At 62.0% G+C, this 20097-nt stretch overlaps 1 protein-coding gene across 4 annotated transcripts in view; it reads right to left on the bottom strand.

The window, feature by feature from the left end:
* Positions 1-20097, bottom strand: part of ASAP2 (ArfGAP with SH3 domain, ankyrin repeat and PH domain 2) — a 92913-nt gene that overhangs the window by 17474 nt on the left and 55342 nt on the right. For all 4 annotated transcript variants that reach the window (XR_013814616.1, XM_079791795.1, XM_079791794.1 and 1 more), the window contains exons 4-16: positions 19685-19759; positions 18699-18748; positions 17914-18043; positions 17428-17513; positions 13538-13613; positions 13183-13269; positions 10751-10854; positions 10548-10617; positions 8450-8537; positions 6263-6311; positions 6012-6178; positions 4400-4533; positions 893-987 (exon numbers count right to left, since the gene is read on the bottom strand). Coding sequence is in view for 3 of the 4 variants with exons in the window: in XM_079791795.1 (XP_079647921.1) it covers positions 893-987; positions 4400-4533; positions 6012-6178; positions 6263-6311; positions 8450-8537; positions 10548-10617; positions 10751-10854; positions 13183-13269; positions 13538-13613; positions 17428-17513; positions 17914-18043; positions 18699-18748; positions 19685-19759 (1211 nt within the window). In the remaining variant the exon portion in view is untranslated. The remainder of the gene's footprint in view (positions 1-892; positions 988-4399; positions 4534-6011; positions 6179-6262; positions 6312-8449; positions 8538-10547; positions 10618-10750; positions 10855-13182; positions 13270-13537; positions 13614-17427; positions 17514-17913; positions 18044-18698; positions 18749-19684; positions 19760-20097) is intronic.

Genomic DNA, 20097 nt, shown 5'->3' with positions numbered 1-20097 from the left:
CCCACCCCCTTACAGGAAGCTCCACCAGGGAAGCCGCTGCCGCGTGCCCATGCGGCACCTGCTCCGGGGACCCCTCAGCATGTTCAAGCAGCAGCGACCCTCCCGCCTCCGGTGCAGGGGTCCTGGGGCGTCCAGATCCCAAGGGCTGGCTGTGCGGGCCCGGGTGGGGCCGCCCGCTCTCAGCCCACCTGCCGCCGCCTCGTCTCCTCTCCCCCTGAAGTCATGTCCCACCCCCCGAGCCGCATGCTGCACCACCTCGTGCTCCAGGCCTTGCCTGTCCAGAGCCCTGACGGGGCCCCTCTCCCAGTCACCCACCTTCCTGCCGCAGCCGCTCACGGCCCCCGGCAGACACCTGCCTGGCCTCTGGGAGGGGTGCTCGCGAGGGTGGCTGCCCACCCGCTGCCCTGGCTTTAGGGGAGACCTGAGCCTGGAGGGACTCCAATCCCGGGCAGACAGGCGAGTGCAAACCCACACATCACCAGGCGAGGGCGACTCACCGCACCCCCTGCACATGCACAGAGCCCAGCCCACGGGCGTTCCCGGGCCTCTCCCTCTGAAAAACATCCCTACTGGGACACCCCGAAAGCTGAGCGTGATGTCCAGAAAAACCCCGAAACCCACAGCTTAGGCTGATTATTCCCTCAAGCCGGTGGGGGGCCTGTTCCTGCCCAGGGCCACTGGCATCTTCATGACGTCATTCGCGGGCCACACAGAATTACCAGGTTAAAAACGAGCCTGCTCCATTTGGTCAGACATCTCGTTAACGCGCCCCCAGTGCCTTGGCAGGGCCAGATGCTCCCCACCCCCGCCCGAAAGAAACCATCGATGCCCCCAAACGCGTCCTCTCCTGCCCCTCAGAACCCGGGCCATGGCCAGCCAGCCCCACACTCACATGTCGCTGCCCGGGCTGGGTTTGACGGGGTCCCCGGCGGGAAGGCAGCTCTCCATGATCTCGTTGAAGCCCGCGTTCCCGATGTTCTTGGCCAGCTGCAACGACACAGCCTGCTCAGGGCGCTCAGCCGTCCGCGCCCTCCCCACACACGCCGCGGCCAGCTGAGGGCGGCTCAGGGCCGCTACGAAGGAGAGCAATGAAGTGGTTTGCCTTTCCTACAGACGGACAGCCCCTCAGCCCCAAAGGGACCCGTCAAACTCGAGCGAAGAGGCAGCGTGCCCGTTCCGGAGCGTCCTCCCGCAGCGCCCTCCCTGGATGGAGTCCCGACGGGGCGGTGGGAACGGCCTGGGGCGGGTTCCGTCCTCACCCACGCCCCCAGAACCTCGCTCCACTCGCCTTCGGGCCAGCGAGCCAGGATTCAGGTTCACATCCCCGTTCTACCAGCTGGCTCTGGGGCCGCAGCCCGGCCGGCAGGAGCCTGGACACCTGTCCTGCCCTCCAGGCACCACCCCCAGGAGCCAGGGCTCAGGGCGGACACCCGGCCAGGTGAGCCCGGGAGGGCTGGGGGGAGGTGCTGGTCACTCAGAGGAGCACCCCAGCCACGGGTCAGCAGGAACGCAGAGCGGGCCAGACAGACAGACAGACAGACAGAGGCCAGGGGCAGGCAGAGGGCAGGAGTAACGCCCCCAGGGCTCAGGGCCTTCCCCGTGTTTCTGAAAACCCCTGCAGAGAAGGGAGAGCTGGAAACCACCCCCGGGGAGACTGTGAAAACGTCTGCAGGTCTGCACCGGCAGGCTCTGTCCGACTTCCCCGTGACGGTGAGAGTGACCACACTTGAAGCTCGCATGAGCGTATACATGCAGGGGCTCTGGGGACCAAAACGGAGGTCTGGACCAGGGGTCAGAGGTCGTGTCATCTTCTCGAGACGGAAACATCGTCTCTCGACCTTTCGTTTCTCCTCTGGTAGGTACAGCGTCCCATGAAGGTCAGTTACGTCTGAGACACAGTTCGGCAGGTGTCACAGGTGGGGGAGGGGCAGGCTCCCACCGGCTCACGCAAGCCAGTATTGAAATTACAGATATAGTCTCAATTTAAAAAGTCATGGTCTGCCCGGCCAGCGTGGCTCAGTGGTTGAACCTCAACCTATGAACCAGGAGGTCAGGGTTCGATTCTCGGTCAAGAGCACATGCCCGGGATGCGGGCTCAGTCCCCAGAGTGGGGTGTGCAGGAGGCAGCCGATTCATGACACGCTCTCATCATTGATGTTTCTCTCTCCCTCTCCCTTCCTGTCTGAAATCAATAAAAAAATATTTTTAAAAAAATCAACGTTCGTCACTTCCCAGTCACTTTACTCCGTGTTGCCATCACCCGTGTTTCTGAAGTTACGTGTAAGCGTGACATCTGTGGGAGAGCTGGCTGTAGCCTGTGCCCGCCCAGGAGTAACTTGTTTCTTTGAAAATACACTGTGCAAGTCTCAATCCTACGCCTCCTCCGTCACCCAGGGGACCGCCTGCACACACACACCTCTCCACACGCGTGTTTCATGCATCGTTACACTAGCAGTAACCACAGCGTGTGACTGAGGACACCCTGCTCGGGCTAGCTGAGTGAGCTTCTTTTTTTTCTTTTTCTTTTGTTAATCCTCACCCGAGGGTATTCTTCCATAAGAGAGAGTGGAAGGGAGGGGGAGCGACAGAGAGAGAGAATCGAACCCAGGACCCTTCAGTCTGCAGGCCAACCCTCTATCCGCTGAGCCAAACCGGCCAGGGCAGGCTAGCTTAGTTTCAAACCTGAAGTGATCAGGGGTGTTATTGATGTCGGAGATGTTACTGACATGGGGGTGTCACTGACTGGAGTCCACCTAGGGTCTCCCCACGTTGTCCTGCAAGACCAGGAAGGACGTCTTTGGAGCCGGGAGGAGCGGACAAGGCGGGTCACAGGCATTGCAGGCTCAGACCCGCTGGCCCCTGAGGGCGCGTCAATGAGATGCTGGGCCCCTTGAGGGGTCTACTGACCACAGGGATTGATCTTCTGTCCAGACTATTGCTCTTGACACTAAAATCAATGGCAATCAATACCCACTTCTGTTTACTGCCTGGCGCCCAGCTCCCCCAGGGAAAAATTCAAACACGGTGCCTGGCCAGCAGCCGCGGATGCTGAAACTCGACCTCGGCCTGTACCCGTGTTATCACGGGACCGATAGGAAAGGCCTTTTTCAGAAACAACGAGTAAGAGCACAGAGCCCTCTCCCCCAGAGGCGGACAGGAAAGGGGAGGGGGAGAGCCCACGAGAGGCTGAGCCAAGCAGTGACCGCAGACTTGGCAGAAACTGGCCGGTGACTCGCAGGCGGGGAGTCCCTGACCGCCGTGGGCTCCGGGCTCTGCCTGTTGAATGAACGGGGTGAGCCGGGCGGAACCACCGGCCTCTTCCAGCGTCTCACCCCGTCCCTGGCTCCTCTCAGAGCGTCACTTCATTTCACTCATTGAGGAAGGAAGTTTTGTAACAAGAGGGACCTCAGCTGCTGGCAGCGGGGAGGAGGGATCGCCAAGGAGTCTGAGATTGCCCAAATCCACCCGCAAACCTCAGCAGCCACCAGCCCCGTGGAAATCAAATCCAATGAACAAAATAAACGGATGAACAAAACAGACCCAGAGACGTTGAAGGATGGGACAGACTGACGAAGTTCAGAGAAAGCAGGAGTGGGTGAGATGAACCAGGGAACTTATATGCATACTAGAGGCCCGGTGCACGAAATTCGTGCACTCGGTGAGGGGTGGGGTGGGGTGGGCCCTCAGCCCGGCCTGCGCCCTCTCGCAGTCCAGGAGCCCTTGGGGGATGTCCGACTGACGGCTTAGGCCCGCAGGGAGTGGGCCTAAACCTGCAGTTGGACATCGCACTGACCACCAGGAGGCAGCCCCTGCATTGAGTGTATGCTCCCTGGTGGTCAGTGCGTGTCATAGCAACTGGTCGTTCCACCGTCTGGTCGATTTGCATATTAGCCTTTTATTATATAGGATTATATAGGATATGCAGAGCCCAGGGACACAGGTGTGGTGAAGTTCCGGAGGGGAGGGGAAGGGGTCACTGGGATAAAAAACAAATGGGGGAGGGGCATCTGTAATACTTCCAACAATATACATTTTAAATAAAGACTCCCCCCCCGCCCTCCGCAAATTATCTTAAAATTCCAATTCAAATAAAAATTTAACATCTTAAAAAAAGAAAACAGCCCGGCCAGTGTGGCTCAGTGGTTGAGTGTTGACCTATGAACCAAGAGGTCACGGTTCAATTCCCTGTCAGGGCACATGCCCGGGTTGTGGGCTCTATCCCCAGTGTGGGGCGTGCAGGAGGCAGCTGATCCACGAATCTGTCCCTCTCCCTTCCTCTCTAAAAATCAATAAAAACGTATTTAAAAAAATAAAAGAAACCAAAGTGGGTTCGAATGCCTAAACAGTTAGCTTTCAGCGCGGTTTACGCCCACCCCCAAACCCAGGCCCGGAAGGTTACCAGCAGCTCGGACGTGCCCAGGACGTCCAGGGTGAGGGACTGCATGCGGGAGTAGTGCACGCCCAGCTCCCGGTGGATGCCCGAGCACTCGATGCAGGTCAGGATGCCCAGGTTGGTGGAGAGCCACGTGGGGTCTGTGGAGGGAACACAGGACTTGGAGCTGGCGGGAAGCAGAGGGCCCGGGGCCGGGACACGCCCTCGCAGTCACAGAGCACGGAGTTCGAGCACCAGCATGTTCTTGATCCTTGATGCAGCCAGGCCTGCATTCCACCAGCATCACTCCACACACACAAAGGCACCTGTCTGTCCTCTCCCTCTTCCCAACCCCCCACCTCCCCGTCCTGTCATTCATTAGGTGATGGGCGAACAGGAACAGGACACAGCGCCCTCCACTGGCTGTGCCCATCACCGATCTGGTCACACCAGCCGAGGTCTGACTACTACAGGGGGAGCCGACTCCGGTCATACATGTCTGTATGTTCACAGCTGCTAATAAGGAGACAGGACACGCTGCGTGCTGATGCCACGCTCTGCGCACAGCACTCTGGTAGCAATCAGAGCTCACACTTTGAGCGCCTCAGCAATACCCCCTCCCCTCGCTGCGCGCACACAGAGCCCCGAGGGGGCAGGGCGGTGCCTGCACGCAGCCCAGAAGGGCCTCGCTGGGGGCTGCAGGCGGGCACAGAGCCAGACGGCTGCCCGTCCCACCCTGGATCACACCTGTGCTCCTCCAGGGGGACTGCCACCCGGAGAGTCCTACACTGTGTGCGGCGCACAGTAGGTGCTCAGAAATGCCTGAGAGAGGATGCGGAGTTCACCGAAACGGGGAATTCCGAGAAAAACTCGCTCGGGCCCAGCGGTACGGCTCTCTTTACACCTGCTCGTCGCCCTTAGAAACACACAGCGGGCACACAGCACAGCCGTGGTCCCTGGGTGACTGGGCGTGCAGGGGGCAGCTGATGGATGATATTCCTCTCACGGATGTTTCTTTCTTCCCTTCTTTTTTTTTTTTTTAATATACTTTATTGATTTTTTACAGAGAGGAAGGGAGAGGGATAGAGAGCTAGAAACATCGATGAGAAACATCAATCAGCTGCCTCCTGCACACCCTCTACTGGGGATGTGCCCACAACCAAGGTACATGCCCTTGACCGGAATCGAACCTGGGACCCTCGAGTCCGCAGGCCGACGCTCTATCCACTGAGCCACACCGGCCAGGGCTTTCCTTCTTTTTTTGATCCTCACCTGAGGACATTTTTCTATTGAATTTTAGGGAGAGTGGAAAAGAGAGGGAAAGACAGAGAGAAACACATCGATGGGTTGCCTCCTGCACGCATCCCAACCAGGGCCCAGGCCAGGGAGGAGCCCGCAACCAAGGTACATGTCCTTGACCGGAATCGAACCTGGGACCCTTCGGTCCACAGGCCGACACTCTATCCACGGAGCCAAACCAGCTAGGGCTCTCATTGATGTTTCTGTCCCTCGTTCCCTCTCCCTTCCTCTCTCTCTTTAAAAACATCAATTAAAAAGCAACGGAGGGAAAATCAATGGCCGGGTCTGGGCCTGGGCCTTCCCAGCGCTGGGGGGAGGAGGGGGGGAGAAGGGGGGTCACCTGGCGCCCCGCAGTCACAGCATACGTCGTTGCCCGGCATCCTCTGCACCTCGGCGATGATCTCCTTCGTCAGCTCCTGCACGATGTTGTTCTCCCCGGGGGGGTCGTCGCCCTGGAAGGCGTTGTTGAGGGCCTCCTCCTTGCTGTTCTGCAGCACAGACATCCAGCTGGGGGAGGGGAGGAGAGGGCGCTGTGACAGGCCCCGGCCCGCCGGCCCCGCCGGCCCCCGAGCCCACCTCGCCGGCACTCACATCTGGCACTCCTGCTCGTCCTCGGCCTGGAAGTGGTACGTGCGGTCATCTGTGGGCAAGAGGAGCCTGGTCAGCGTGAGCGGCGGCAGCCGGGCACCATGCCCACGGGAAGCAGCTGACCGCCAACCTCTGGGGCCGTCGGGGCACTGCGCGAGGGCACGAACGGGTCCTATAAAGGCAGGCTCCCCTCGCTCCTCCGCACGCCTGCCTTGCCTGGCGGCTGAGGCTCTGAAAGCCAAAGGACGGAACCTGCCTGTCCCTCCCTCCATTCGCGCTAAAGCGACGCACTTCCAACGAGGCCAGGCCATCGAAACCGTCACAGCCTCCCAGGAGCTCAGTGTCAGTTTTTAACGTCCCGTATCCTAACAGGCCAATATGCAAAGAGACCGGACGGTGAAACAACCGGTCGCTATGACGTGCGCTGACCACCAGGAGGCGTGTGTGGAACATGGCGGGTGTCGGCTGCAGCGGGATGGTGGAGCAGGTGAGCGGGGGCGCCAGACCAAGGTGGGGCGCCGGTCACTGTCATCGGGCGAGCCTCTGGTGGTTACTGAAAATTCTTTGCTCCCGTGCACCGCGGTCCTGCCCGGCACTTGCACCCTCAGCCGACACACAGCATCAGTCCTGAGCACTCGGTGCCGTCAGCGGGTGCGAGCGGCGGCTGCTGCCCTGATCGCCCCTCAGGAGCAGGGGGAGGTGAAGCCCTCGGGCGATCAGGGCTGGCAGCCACCGCTCACACCCCCTGCCGGCACCGAGTGATCAGGACCGGCGCTGGGCGTTGGCTATGGGTGTGAGTGGTGGCTCTGGCGCCAGCAGCAGGTGCAAGTGCCGGGCGGGACCGCGGTGCACGGGAGCGAAGAATTTTCAGTAACCCGCTTGCACCAGCTGCTGGCACCGGCCCCAATCGCTCCACGCTGTCAGCGGGTGCAGGCAGGGCCAGGGCTGCTGGCAGACAGAGGACCAGGGGGCCACAGCGGGAGGAGCCAGCAGGGGCGCAGAGGATGGGCCAAGACCCGCCCCTGTGCCTACCGCAGCCTCCCGGCCCAGAGTTCCTTTCAAGGTGCACAAATTCGTGCACTGGGCCCCTCGTATTTTTATAAAGGGAGAGGGAGAGAGAGATAGAAGCATCCATGTTGAGAATCATGGATAGGCTGCCTCCTGCACGCCACACACTGGGGATCAAGCCCGCAACCGGGCATATGCCCTGACCGGGAATTGAACCGTGACCCCCTGCTTCATAGCTCGATGCTCCACCCGAGCCACACTGGCCGGGCAGGACGTGAACTTTAATGTTGGAAGCAAAACATGGCAGAGAACAGGCTGGGGTGTTCCCGGCAGAGGGGATGCACACGGAGGCAGGGACACGGCAGGGCAGCGGTGGCCGCCCTCTGGGGAAAGGAGGACACAGTGCGGCTCAGGCAGAGCGGCCACGGGCAGAAGTGACAGGCAGGCGTGGGTCAGCACCGTGGGATCCCCTGCGCGCCCCAAAAGGCAGGCTCACGAAGCAGGGGCTGGTCCCGTGGTCTGAGCACGAACCCAGTTCAAACACGAGAGCTTCGTGAGGCCCGATCCCGCCGTGGGCAGCACATTTTTTTTTTTTTTTACAATAGTGCTTCTTAAACCTTATACATATATTTATTTGTTTACTTTTATTGATGTCAGAGAGGAAGGGAGAGGGCGAGATAGAAGCATCAATGATGACAGAGATTCATTGATCGGCTGCCCCCTGCACGCCCCCTACTGGGGACTGAGCCCACAACCTGGGCATGTGCCCTGACCAGGAATCGAACCCGGGACCCTTCAGTCTGCGGGCGGATGCTCTACCCAAGGAGCCGCAGCAGCTAGGGCTGCAGCCTTTTTAACGTCACAAGAGCTTCCTTTTTTGTAAGGAAGGGAGGGGTTCAGGCCACGGGCGGACCTAGTATCATCCCCTCGTTTGCTAACAGGACGAGGAGGCTGGGAGCTGGGACGAGGCACTGCAGCGTGCAGAGCCTCGAGGAGCTGGGGGGGGAGGAGGGGTGGCTCCTCCACGTCAGGACGGGCATCCCCGGGAACAGCACACCCGCCACCTGAAACGCAGGCCTCTCTTCCAAACCAGCCCTTCCGCCGGCACAGGGGACGGGGCCGCGGCCCTGGCACTGGGTTCGAAGGGGCCCCCGGGGCGCAGCGTCTGAGAAACGAACTCACGGGAGATGAGGTCGAAGCACTTCTTCTCCTCGGGGTTGGTCTTCACCTGGCAGGTGAGCAGGTTGAGCTTGGCGGGCGGCCGGTTCGCCTGGTGGGAAAGGAAGACGGCCCTAAAGCAAACCCAGAGCCGGGGGAGGGGGGGGAGGGAACGGAACGCCGACGGCTCACTCCTCCTTCAGACAGGGCGGGGCGGGGCGTTCCCTCGCTCGCAGAGACCGCCCCCCGCAGGCAGGCCTCCCATCGGAACCACGGCCCAGCCCCTCACCGCTCACCGGGCAGGGGCCCGCCGGCAGGGACACCCAGCCTCTCGGGGGCCACGGCCGTGGACTCCCTGAGACCAAGATGGTCCCCGGCTAAAGCGGGGGGCGTCCCGTTCTGGTTCCTCCCGGCACCCAGGCGGCGGACGGCCCACGGGCACCCAGGCCCACGCCTGCTCTCCCCCCGGGGTTTTCCCGAGGGCAAGCACTCGCTTCCGGGAACAGCAACCTCACCAAAGTGACGGAGGAATAACCTCCCTGCCTCCTGGAGTGATGACAGACAACAGGTCCCCACCGAAATCCAGCCACCTGTCCTCACGTCTCCACGAGACCGGCCTCGCTCACACATGGTGTCCACGCCCCCACGACACACACGCTAACGAGCGGTCACAGAAACGGGATCTTGGTCCGTGTGTCAGGACGACTCTGACGACGTCAGAAAATCGCCCGTTTCATCCGAACAAGCAATCGGCGGAGGGCAAGAAAGTAATTTCAGAAACGCCCCCTGCCTGGCCAAACGCCGCTCCGAAACCTCGGGGAAATCTCTCAGCACGAACCGGCTTCCCTTTCCCCACCCACCACGCCGCTCACAGAGGGATCCGACACAACGCCTTGGACTTTGAACCGTTCGCCATCCCTCCCTGTGGCCACCTGTCCCGTCAAGACCTGGGAGAAGCCTGGATTTGGGATTCACGGACACACGTGTCTACACGGGGCCGACCTTGAGACCCTCACGCCCTGGCAGGCCCCTCTCCTGGGACACAGGACGGAGCCCGGTGGTGTGAACCATGTGGTTCCGTAAAAGGGCGTCTGGGGAACAGAAGGACGCGCAGGGCCGTGCCAGACACTCCCGGCTGGCCGGCAGCCCAGCTGACCGCACCTCGCGGAGGGAGCCACTGGCCACTCTGTGGTCCGGAGGTGCCTCTCTGAGTCCCCGGATCCCTGGGAACCAGCGGACCAAGACCCCACCCTCTGCCTGGTCATGCCAACCTCAATGCCAAGGAAGAGCACCACCCATCCCGTCGGATCAACTGCCTGGCTCGCCCAGGAACCAATACACCAAGTGGCACGCGGGGTGGCCAACGCGGGCGGACAGCGGTGAGTACACAGCACGGCTCATTCTCGTATTCTCACGGATTGGGTGACTTTCCACACCAACAGCTGTACCCCTGCTTCTCCCCCCCCCCCCCATTCTCCTACAGCCTAAGCAGAGCCCCCTCCCGGGTGGGAGGGCGGTCTGGGCCTGTGGCCGCCAGCTGTCTCCGTGAGCGAGCCTAGTGATGGCTTTTCTCCACGTGTTTAACAGGCGGACACGCAGGGCTCGGCCCCGCATGGGCGACTGCATGCAGGAGGACAGGGGACTTAGGCTGGGGGGCAGAGTCTTAAGCCAGGGGCGGAGCCTTAGGCCAGGGGGCGGAGGCTCAGGCCAGGGGCGGAGTCTTAGGCCAGGGGGCGGAGTCTTAGGCCCAGGCGGAGCTCAGGTTTCTAGAATAAGGTGACTGGCATCACTCCCTCTGGAATCTCTGATCCCTGAGTCCTGGGCGATGCTCGCTCCCTCCCCAGAGACGGGCGGAGGGCGGGGCGGGGCTGGTTCTGCGTGTTTCTGGGTCACAGCTGGGAATGGGGCGCACAGCCACCCTCCTCCTGGCTGCGGGTTCGAGGCTTTCCCCGCCCGGCTGCAAAAGCACAAATGGGTGCAGGTGCACCGCATGCAGCGGGAACCAAGCTCGCTTCCCCGCAGACAGGCTTCCCCGGCGTGGAGACCCCGCGGGCCGCGTGCAGGACGCCCCCGGCTCCCCCAGCAGCTCCCCCGGCGGAGGCCGAGTCCCGGAGACACTCACCGTTCCGTGCGATATGGTCAGAAACCCGTTCTTCACGGAGCACTTCCTTTTCTGCCACACCTTCCGGATCCTTCCAGAGAAACGGGGCGGGGGTTACATTTTAGGACTTCCGGACACAGGAGCTAGCAGACACAGGGGTCACCCCCCCGCCCGCCGCCGTGCCCCCCGCCCCCGCCCGCCGCCCGCGCCCCCCGCCCGCGCACCCGTCGCTCTTCTTGTAGAGGCTGCCGCTGCGCTCGGTGCCGTGCTCCTTGTTGCCCTGCGGCTGGTGCAGGCTGTAGGCCGTGCTCTGGCGCAGCTGCGAGTCCTAGAGTGGCCGGAAGTCCGCTTAATCCTCATCGAAAGGGCAGCTCACACAGGAAGCTCATGCCCTTAAAGCTTTTCTTTTTAATTAGAGACATTTCCCCTTCTCACCGCACACACACACACACACACACACACAGACACACAGACACACACACACACATACACAGACACACACAGACACAGACACAGACACAGACACACACACACAGACACACACAGACACACACACAGACACACACACGCGAATAATCCCTATCCAGGAGCTCGTGAAGGCCACCCACCAGGCTGGAGAAGGGCGTGGCCAAGACCAGCCGCCCCGACCGGCCACAGTGAGCTGCTGGGCAGTTACAGGTGTGACTCGGCAATGACCTTCCGTCCCCGATCATGGCCAGAGGTCCTGAGAGGCGCACGCGGCCCCTCCGAGCAAAACCAACACCCACAACCCAAACAGCCGTGTCCTGCCTCTCCCTCAGGCCGATCCTCAGGCCCTGCTGTTTCCTCCTCGGAAACAGGCAGGCACCACCCTGTGCGGAAGGTCACTGTCGTAAGGCTGAGCAAGGTCACGTGCCTGGACACCTGGTACAGGGCAGGCTCTGAGCGACCTTCACTCCGACCCCTCCCCCAGGGCTGCAGCCCCGCCCCGCCCGGCCCCTCCCTGTCTCAGGTGGGCTGAGAGCCAAGCTTCTGGCAGGTGTGAGGGCAAAAGGGGAGCGAAACATGGACCTGAGCTCACAGGCCAACCAGGAGGGCGGAGGGCTGGGGACCCCATCAGCTCCCTTCACGGTGGAAGAGAAACACAATGATCAGGTGATCTGCTGGAGGGGCAGGGCCTGTCGGGGCCGGGCCGGGGCCGGGGCCGGGTACCGACAGGCCCTGCACCCGCCTCCCACACTGATGCTCCTTCCCGGACACCACGTGTCCTCACGGGGCCTGGTCCCGTCTCCCCCCCAAGCCCAGGACTGGCCCTGGGCACCAGGCACGGCCCAGACGAAGAAAGAACTCACACCCGACAATCGGCGTGGTCTGAGCTGAGGAGCGTGGGCTCAGCCAGGGAAGGGCCAACGGGGAAATGCACTTTTTACGGAGAAAGCGACTTTTTACATTTCTACTAACTCATGTATATGCTCCCTATTGATGTCAGAGAGGCAGGGAGCGGGAGAGAAACATCCATGATGACAGAGAATCATGGATCAGCTGCCTCCTGCACGGCCCCTACTGGGCATCGAGCCCGCCACCTGGGCCTGGGCCCTGACCGGGAATCAAACTGGGACCTCCCGGTTCATAGGTTGACGCTCAACCCCTGAGCCATGCTGGGGTTTAAAACATAAATAAATAAATAAAATGTTGATTTTTAGAGAGGAAGCGAGAGGGAGAGATGGAAACGTCCGTGATGAGAGAGAATCATCTGCCGCTCGCTGCCTCCCGAGGGGGTGGGCGTGGGTGGAGGGAGCGGTTTCATTTCCACAAGGAACGACAGCGAGTGGGTACACGGTACCCGCGGGAAATTTCCACTTCACCGGTGTTTGGGCATTCAAGTCCCTCAGCCTTTCATGAGCCCCTGGCCACTGGGAGAGAAGGGACGAAATGAAAGACGCTCTCCTCCTTACTCTACACGTGGAAGAAACCGGGTTTTTGTTGTTGTTTTTTGTTTGTTTGTTTGTTTTGTTTTTTTAAGTTCACGAAGAAAGCATGCAAAACTCCCCAATTTATTAAAATGCTGAACTACTTACTCTCCTAGACTTCGGTCACAAAAGGCAAACGCATTGGGAGAAAAACAACAATGTTCAGTTAGAGCACAGACACGTCCACCCACCAACAGGGAACCCGACGGCGACTGAGGCAGCGGGCGCCAACCGGCGGTCCGCGGACACTGGGGCTCCGTGAGGCCCGAAGGGGTGGTGGCCGCTGCCCCAAGGAGTTTAACACGTTATTTATCTAAAGTCCACACGGGATCCCTAGACACGTCCTCTACCACAGGGAGGCCCAGTTACGCTGCGTTTCACGTTACCGTAGGAGCAGGGGGACCCGGGCGCAGGAAAGTCAGGGACCCCTGAGGAGCGTGTGTCTGGGGGAGGCGCCAAGAGCTCCCCGTCTCACTCGGGCCGGGCAGAAGCTCTGCCTGCCGCCTCGGGGCCGGTCCCCCGGGAAACACACACATCCCCCCGGGCGGCGGATCCCGCCCTCGGAGAACCCGCTGAGCGTGTGGCGGCTGCTCGGACAGCCCAGCAGGGTCGGTGAGCCCCTGGGAGACACGGGCGCCGTCCTCCTCGGTCCCCAAGCCACCGCGGCACGGAACCCAACAGCCGTCCTTCGCAAGTAAAGCCCTCACCTCCTTCTGCTCCACCTGCAGTGCCGACTTCAGGATATCCCGGAGCTGGACCAGCTGCCTCCGCTCTTCGTCCTGGGCCTGTTTGATCTTTAGAAACAAAACAGGGGGGGGGGGGGGGCATGACGGAGGTCCGGCCAGAAGCTGGCGTGCACAGGGCACCCCCACGTCCCCGGGACCCCCGCCCCCTCACTCCCGAAGCCTTCCCCGGCGGCTGAGCGCGGGGCTCCGTGCTGGGGGGGGCACTGCCGGTTTCTGCCCAGCCCAGCAGCGAACTCAAGGCCGGACAAGCAACACGTGCAAGAGCGGCTGCTGCATCCAAGCCGTGTGGACGCGGGCGGGCAGGGGGGGCACGTACCGTGTGGAGGTCGGTGGAAAGCGTCTCAATGGAGGGCTTGAGGTTTTCCACGGCCTTCAGTCCGTCCTGGAAAAAACTGGGGGGGGAAAGAAGAATCAGATGGTGGTCCCTGCAGAACAAGCCTGCCCGCCGGAGAGAACGCTTCTCTAAGGAGAGGGCCTGAGCCACGCTGTCATCCCCGGGAGACGGGGACGTGTTTCCAGAATCAAAGGACGCTCAACACGAGGAGGAGGGGGCGGGAGGGAGTTGCCATCAGGCAGAATACGTGACTTTTCTTAACCCACGAACACGAGCCCCACGTTTCCTGTTTGTAATGGGAAACGGGTTCACCAAGCAGCCTCCGCAGGGATTGGCCAGAGAACACGTCACTCAACACTCTTCCCGCCTTTCGGGACGGGACCCTCCTGGTTCGTGTCACTGTTGCTGTTTTAAAGACACCCCGTTCCTAGACCCCACTGGACAGCCGGCTCCAGGACGGGCGGAGAGAGGGGCCGATTCTCTCCTTAAATGAAATAAACGACGAAGAACACGATGGCCGGCTCTTCTCAACCGTCTACGGCAAAAAGCAAAACCACGCCCAGCCAGGAGTCCCCCGGGGGAACGCCCGCGGCTCCCGGAGCCCGGTGTATAGGGCCTCCTCACACCTGCAGGACCGCAGCCCCGGCACCCGCTCGCCATGCACAGCCGTGCTCCCGGGGGCAAGCGGAGACCAGAGGGATCGTTAATGGGGGGCTCGAAGGAACCCCAGATGGATAAACTCCGCGTGGCCACAGCCTCCTCTGTCCATCGGCTGAGTCATCGGGCTCCACATTGTGTCTCCCAAGTGATGCATTAAAACAGTCAAAGGCCGCGGAATAATTTGAAGAGCACAGTGTGTTACACACACACACACACGTGCACGCGCACACACGCACACACACACACACACACACACACACACACACACTCACTCATCCGGAAAGGAAGCGACGGGCGATGCATCCTCTCTAAAGGTTGCTGAGCTCATGCCCATAAAAGGCCAACTAGTTCACTGTCCACAAGTGGCCAGTTGCTACCCGACTGATCAGTTTGGGCAAAATAAAGGAGGAAAAAAAAAAAAAAGGAAATCCAAGAATAGCTGCTTCTTAAAAATAATCAGCAAGGAAGCGACCCACTTCCTAAACCGCCTCTTGGAAGGTCACGAGGACACGGACCGAGAAAGCAACCTGCCTGTTCGTCACCACGTCGGGGCTCTGCGTCCGTGAACGAGCCCGTCTGGAGGGTCTGCACGTCAGGGAGGGGGTCAGGGCCACCTCGGCGGCTCCCCGAGCTCGCTGCCCGTCCCTCCCCGTCCGCGGAGTGGCCTCGGCCGCCAGAGACAAGCATCAGGAGCGCCAAGCGGAGCTCGGCTCCCTGCCACAGGGGTCACCGCGGCAACCATTCACCAGGTGAACGCACCGCGGGCTCCAGACTGAGAACGTCAACGCCACGGCCCGCTTCCTTATGAGCGCACCGTCGGCCCTGGCCGGGGTGGCTCAGGTGGCGGGAGCACCGTCCCGTGCACCAAAAGGTCACCGGTTCGATTCCCGGTCAGGGCACATGCCCAGGTGCGGGCTCGATCCCCGGCTGGGGCGCGGGAGGCAGCTGATCCATGTTTCTCACATCAGTATTTCCCCCTCTCCCCCCACCCCCCTCCCTTCTTCTCGCTCCAAAATCAACAAAACATTTTTTTACAGAGTGTACAGGTCAGGGGGAGGCGCCGCACAACAGGAAAGACGTTGCCATGGAGACGCAGGAAGAGACGTAATTGCATCAGGGCCCGAGCAGACGGACTTCCAAGGAGCAGCTACGTCTGAGCGAGGCCGTGGGGAGGGGCGGACGCTGGGGAAGGCGCAGAGAAACAGGACGGAATCCTGGGGAACGGGGACGGCGGGGCCGTGTGGGCAGAGGTGCATCGTGGGGGGCTGCCGCCGGGAAAGGCACGCCTCCGGGGGGGCCGTGCGCCTCAGGTGTCTCCGTGGGCCCACGCCTCCCGCCGGCGCCGGCAGCGCGCAGTGGGCACTTGCGGAATGGGTCTCCCGCTTCACACTTTCCCAGAGCTCCCCCCACACACCTGGGACAAACCCAAGCCCTTTTGCGAGACCGGGACGGACGCCGGGTCTCTCCTGCTCTGGGCCCGGGTTCCCTCCAGGCCGCTCACTGGGGGGTGGGGGGGGGTGGGGGGGGCACGCTGGCCGTGCTCTTGCGTCAAGACCTCCCCTTTGCCCGGCGTGTTCTCCCCCTGCTCCTCATCCTTGGAGCGCAGAGCACACGCCTCCCCGGAGAGGCCTGCAGCTCCCTCAGCAAGTGTGGGAATGAATGCCTACTGTGTGCCAGGCGCTGCGTTCTGGCTGCGGGCAAACACGGCCAGGACCAAGAGAGAAGAGACACACCCCGGCCCCTGCCCTCCCTGTCCATCTCGGTGAGAGCCTTCCGTTTCTTTCTTCCTTAGATCCCTACACGTTAGGACACGGGCTACGTGTCCAGTGACAGGTCTGTCTGCTGGAGCCCGACGCCCCTGCTGGATTCGAGCAGGAGCCAGGCCTGGGGTGGGCGTCACCTTACCGCCAGCATCAGGGACCGTGCAGGACACACGCTCTATGGAAGTGTCTGCATTAGCGGCCGGGGGTCAGGGCGAACCAGCAGGACCAGGAGCCGGGAAGACAGCCAGGCGGGCGGCGCGGGCCGGACGATGCCGGCTGGACGCGTGCGGCCGAGGTGAGTGCTGGGGCCGCCCTTGCGCGCGGGCGTTTCCCCTCCTCCCTGCACGCGGCCTGCTGCGCTCTGTCTGCTCTGCAGGACACGGAACACCTGGAGGCGTGTCTTAACCCAGCGGTCGGCAAACTCATTCGTCAACAGAGCCAAATATCAACAGGACAACGATTGACATTTCTCTTGAGAGCCACATTTTTTAAACTTAAACTTCTTCTAACGCCACTTCTTCCAAATAGCCTCGCCCAGGCCGTGGTATTTTGTGGAAGAGCCACACTCAAGGGGCCAAAGAGCCGCATGTGGCTTGCGAGCCTCGGTTTGCCAACCACTGTCTTAACCTGACGCACTGAATTCCCCCCCCGCCCCCCCGCCCTCCAGCCTTCCTCCTCTAACCAGCACCACCGAGGTCACGTGTTGGGTCAGCCTCCATCGCCCCTCTACAGAAAGGGCAAAATAAGACTATTTGATAAAGTCTGTCTTTATGTTCGTTTTCTTATTGAGATCTAACTCTCAGACCATAAAACGCACCCTTTTCAGTGGACAAATCAGTGGTTTTTAGTATTTTCACAAAGTTGTGCAATCATCAGCACTCATTCCAGAACACTTGGGTCCCCCCCCAAAAAAAACCCTCTTCCCCTCCTCCAAACTACCCTCCCCCACATGGCCTCTGGTCTGGCTCCTTTCACTTAACATGTTTTTGGGTTCATCCGTGTGGTAGCATGCGTCCATCCTTCCACTCCAGAGGATTAAATGAGTGCTGATTTCCTTCAACACAACACTACAGACCAGCGATTCCCAACCCGTGAGCTGGCAGGCACACCGGCGTGAGCAGCAAGAACTTCACAACACGCAACCCCTGCCTATGCAGCCAGGGACACGGAGCTCTGTTCTCTGACACCATCAACTAAACAGTGACAACAGCCAGCACACAACAGCCGCCCGGCGTGAAGGAATCAGAATCACACCTATTTTTTTTTTGGGGGGGGGGGAGGGGTCAGATGGGCAAAATCACGACGTGTTCCTGGGCGTGCCGCAGACTCCCACCTCCTGCGCGCCACGAGATGGACAAGGCTGGAAGTGCTGCTATCGAAGGACCAGAATGTGCCAGAGAGACAGACGGACAGACTTGCCGTGACCCCGTGACAGGACAGAGCACTTACTTGCACTGGGCATGAAAGTACTTGATCAGGTTCTGAAGCAAATCCACTCCCTTCTTGATCTTGATTTCGTTGACCTTCAGCAGGTACTGCGGACAGAGCACAGCAACACCAGGGGCGTCAGAGGCGGAGACTCCGTGCTCAGCACGAGCGGGGCAGGCCACACGTCCGTTTCTCCTCCGTGGGCGGGCGGGAGCCCACGGCAGAGGCGCCGCAGCCCCCGGAGGCCACGCCATGCCCCTCGCCCTTTGCTGCCACGTGAACGCCCGGACATACAGGTGACCGAGCGTTGCACTAAGTGCCAGGACTCCGAGTCCTCGGCCCGGATCGTGACCGCGAGGAGGAGAAACGTCCGCTCCGGCTTCAGGAGGAAGGAGGCGGAGGCGAGACGGAGCCGGGGATGCGGGGCCCCCAGGGCAGCGGGGTCCCCCGAGGCCGCGGTGGTCAGGCTCCGGCCGCCGCGGGCCCCCCGCGCCCGGCCTCACTCACCTCGCACATCTGCAGCTGGAAGAAGCGCCGCTCCTTCTCCATCTCCTCGGCGATCTCGGCCCCGCTGATCTCCGTGCGGATCATCCCGTGCAGCTTGGCGTGCTCCTTCTTCTCCTTCTCGATCTTGGTTCTACGGCGGCAAGGGCAGGGGTGGGCCGGCCGCCCTCGGCCCGCGGCCCGGACTGGACGGCCGGGCAGGGACAGCGGACGCTCGCCGGGCCTTTTACCAGCGGGGCCGCCCCTGAACTTCCTGCAGAGGAGCTGCCTGGGCCACAGAAACGCCGACCTTCCCTCGGCCCCCACGGCCCCCACGGCCCGGGGGAGAGGAGGCAGCCAGGTGAGGCTGACGGGGGGCGGGCGTCCCCACAACCTCTCTTCTCTCCTTTGCTGAAACCAGGGGCCCGGGGAGGCAGAGAAACGCGGCCCGTGCTAAGGGGACCCACAAATCCCCAGGAAGACGGGGGACGGAAAAGGGGCTGCCGGGACCGACAGGGACAACACGGGGGAAGGGAAGAGGCATCCCGGGAAGGCGGCCGCGACTTCCTTCGACGAACTTCCCCGGAGGTGACACCCATAACCCTCTGACATGGAACCAAAGGGAAACGCTGGCGTAAAGGGGCCGCAGGGCGGCGATCGGACACCAGGTGTGAGGCACCGAGCACACGGGGCAGGCGGACGCGCTCCTGGATGGGGGTCGGTTAGACGATTCCTTTAAGCCAGAAACGCCGGTTTAAACGGAACTCTGAAACGACCCACGCTGTGGTGCTTTAAGTGGAAACACTCACATTTTGGTTTCGTAGTCCTTCCAGGCTTTGTCGAAAGGCTTTTTCAGATCCTGTAAACAGAGAGGCAGAAATTAACCAGGCTGCTCCGGCCCACGAGAGAGAGGCCAGCCTCCCTGGCTCGGAGGTGCTGAGCTCCGGGATCCCACCAGGCAGCCCCCGCGTCACGCTCCGTCCAGCAGGGTCTCTCGGGAGAGGATCGCCTTCCATGGTGGGTTTATTTTTTATGTTCTGGCTCTCCACTGGCCTCCTGGCAGGACTCAGCTCCCAGCCCGGCCTCGAAGGCCCTGAGCAGGGCCCAGCCCCACCCTGACTCCGCCGAGGCCCGGCTCAAGCGACAGTAAAGCCTCCTGCCCGTCCTCCGTCCTCCCTCTGCCCCGGCGCCCGTCCTCCTGTCCTCCGTCCTCCCGTCCTCCCGGCCCCTCGGCCCCGTGCTCCGGCCCCACGAGGACAAGGGCAGCTGCTGGTGCCTGACCGGCTGGGCGGCCCGTCCTCCCCGCCCACGGCCCTCCTGGCACAGTCTGCGGGGTCCCCGAGACCAGCCGCGGGGCTTCCCGATGTGCCCGTGCTCAGCAGCGGGGACCCATGCCCCCTGAGCCCAGCCCCGCCTCTCCCACTCATGAAACGAGCCACGCTCACACGTCTGTGCATGGCCCTTCGTAAGCGACGGGCGGAAGAGGCAGCGGCTCCAGCCCCGCCGGTCAGATTCCCCGTCAGGAGGCGCCGTCCCTGCGGGGAGCCTTTCCCGGGTCAGCCAGGGACACAGCGGCCGGAGACCCCGACGGGAGACCCCGACAGGAGCCTAAATCACCCCGCTTCTCCGTCTCCTTCCCTACAGCCTCCCGCCCCCCCACGCCCAGAGCACCTCGGTCACCCAGAGAGGCTGCGAGTCGCCCGTCAGGGCGCAAGGCCAGGGGCCCCGGCAGCCACCCCAGGCCCATGGCGGTGGCCCTGCAAACGCGCCCCCCCCCCCCCAGCCGTCGCCGTACCCCCTTCACGCCCTTCAGGTCCCCCTTCAGCAGGCTGTCCAGAGGGAAGGAGATGATGTTGTTCATGTTCTGAATCTGAAAGACAAGACCAGAGAGGGCGCTCAGTCCCCAGCGGCTCAGCGAGGGCGAGCCCGTGTGCCGGCACCTTCGCCGCAGCCGAGCAGCGAGGACGACCCACGTCCGCTCCCCCAGATGCCGGCGTCTTCGCCCGCCTCCACAGCAGTCACTTCCTGCGACTAGGCGATCACGGTGGTGAAAAGGTAACATTGCCGGGAAGACAAAACCTTTCCAGCCGCAGCGTGAGCGCCACCGACAGGCACGGGAGAAGGAGCCAACGCCGCGCTCGCTCCCGGCTCCCACCCCGCCGAGGCCCGGCTGTCCCGGGCTCAGTTCTCGCCCCCGAGCCCCCACCT

The sequence above is a fragment of the Cnephaeus nilssonii genome (genome assembly GCF_951640355.1).
Source record: "Cnephaeus nilssonii genome assembly, chromosome: 15".
Lineage (NCBI taxonomy): Eukaryota > Metazoa > Chordata > Mammalia > Chiroptera > Vespertilionidae > Cnephaeus > Cnephaeus nilssonii.
Note: the sequence above shows the minus strand (reverse complement) of the source record. Positions and strands in the feature narration are given on the sequence as shown.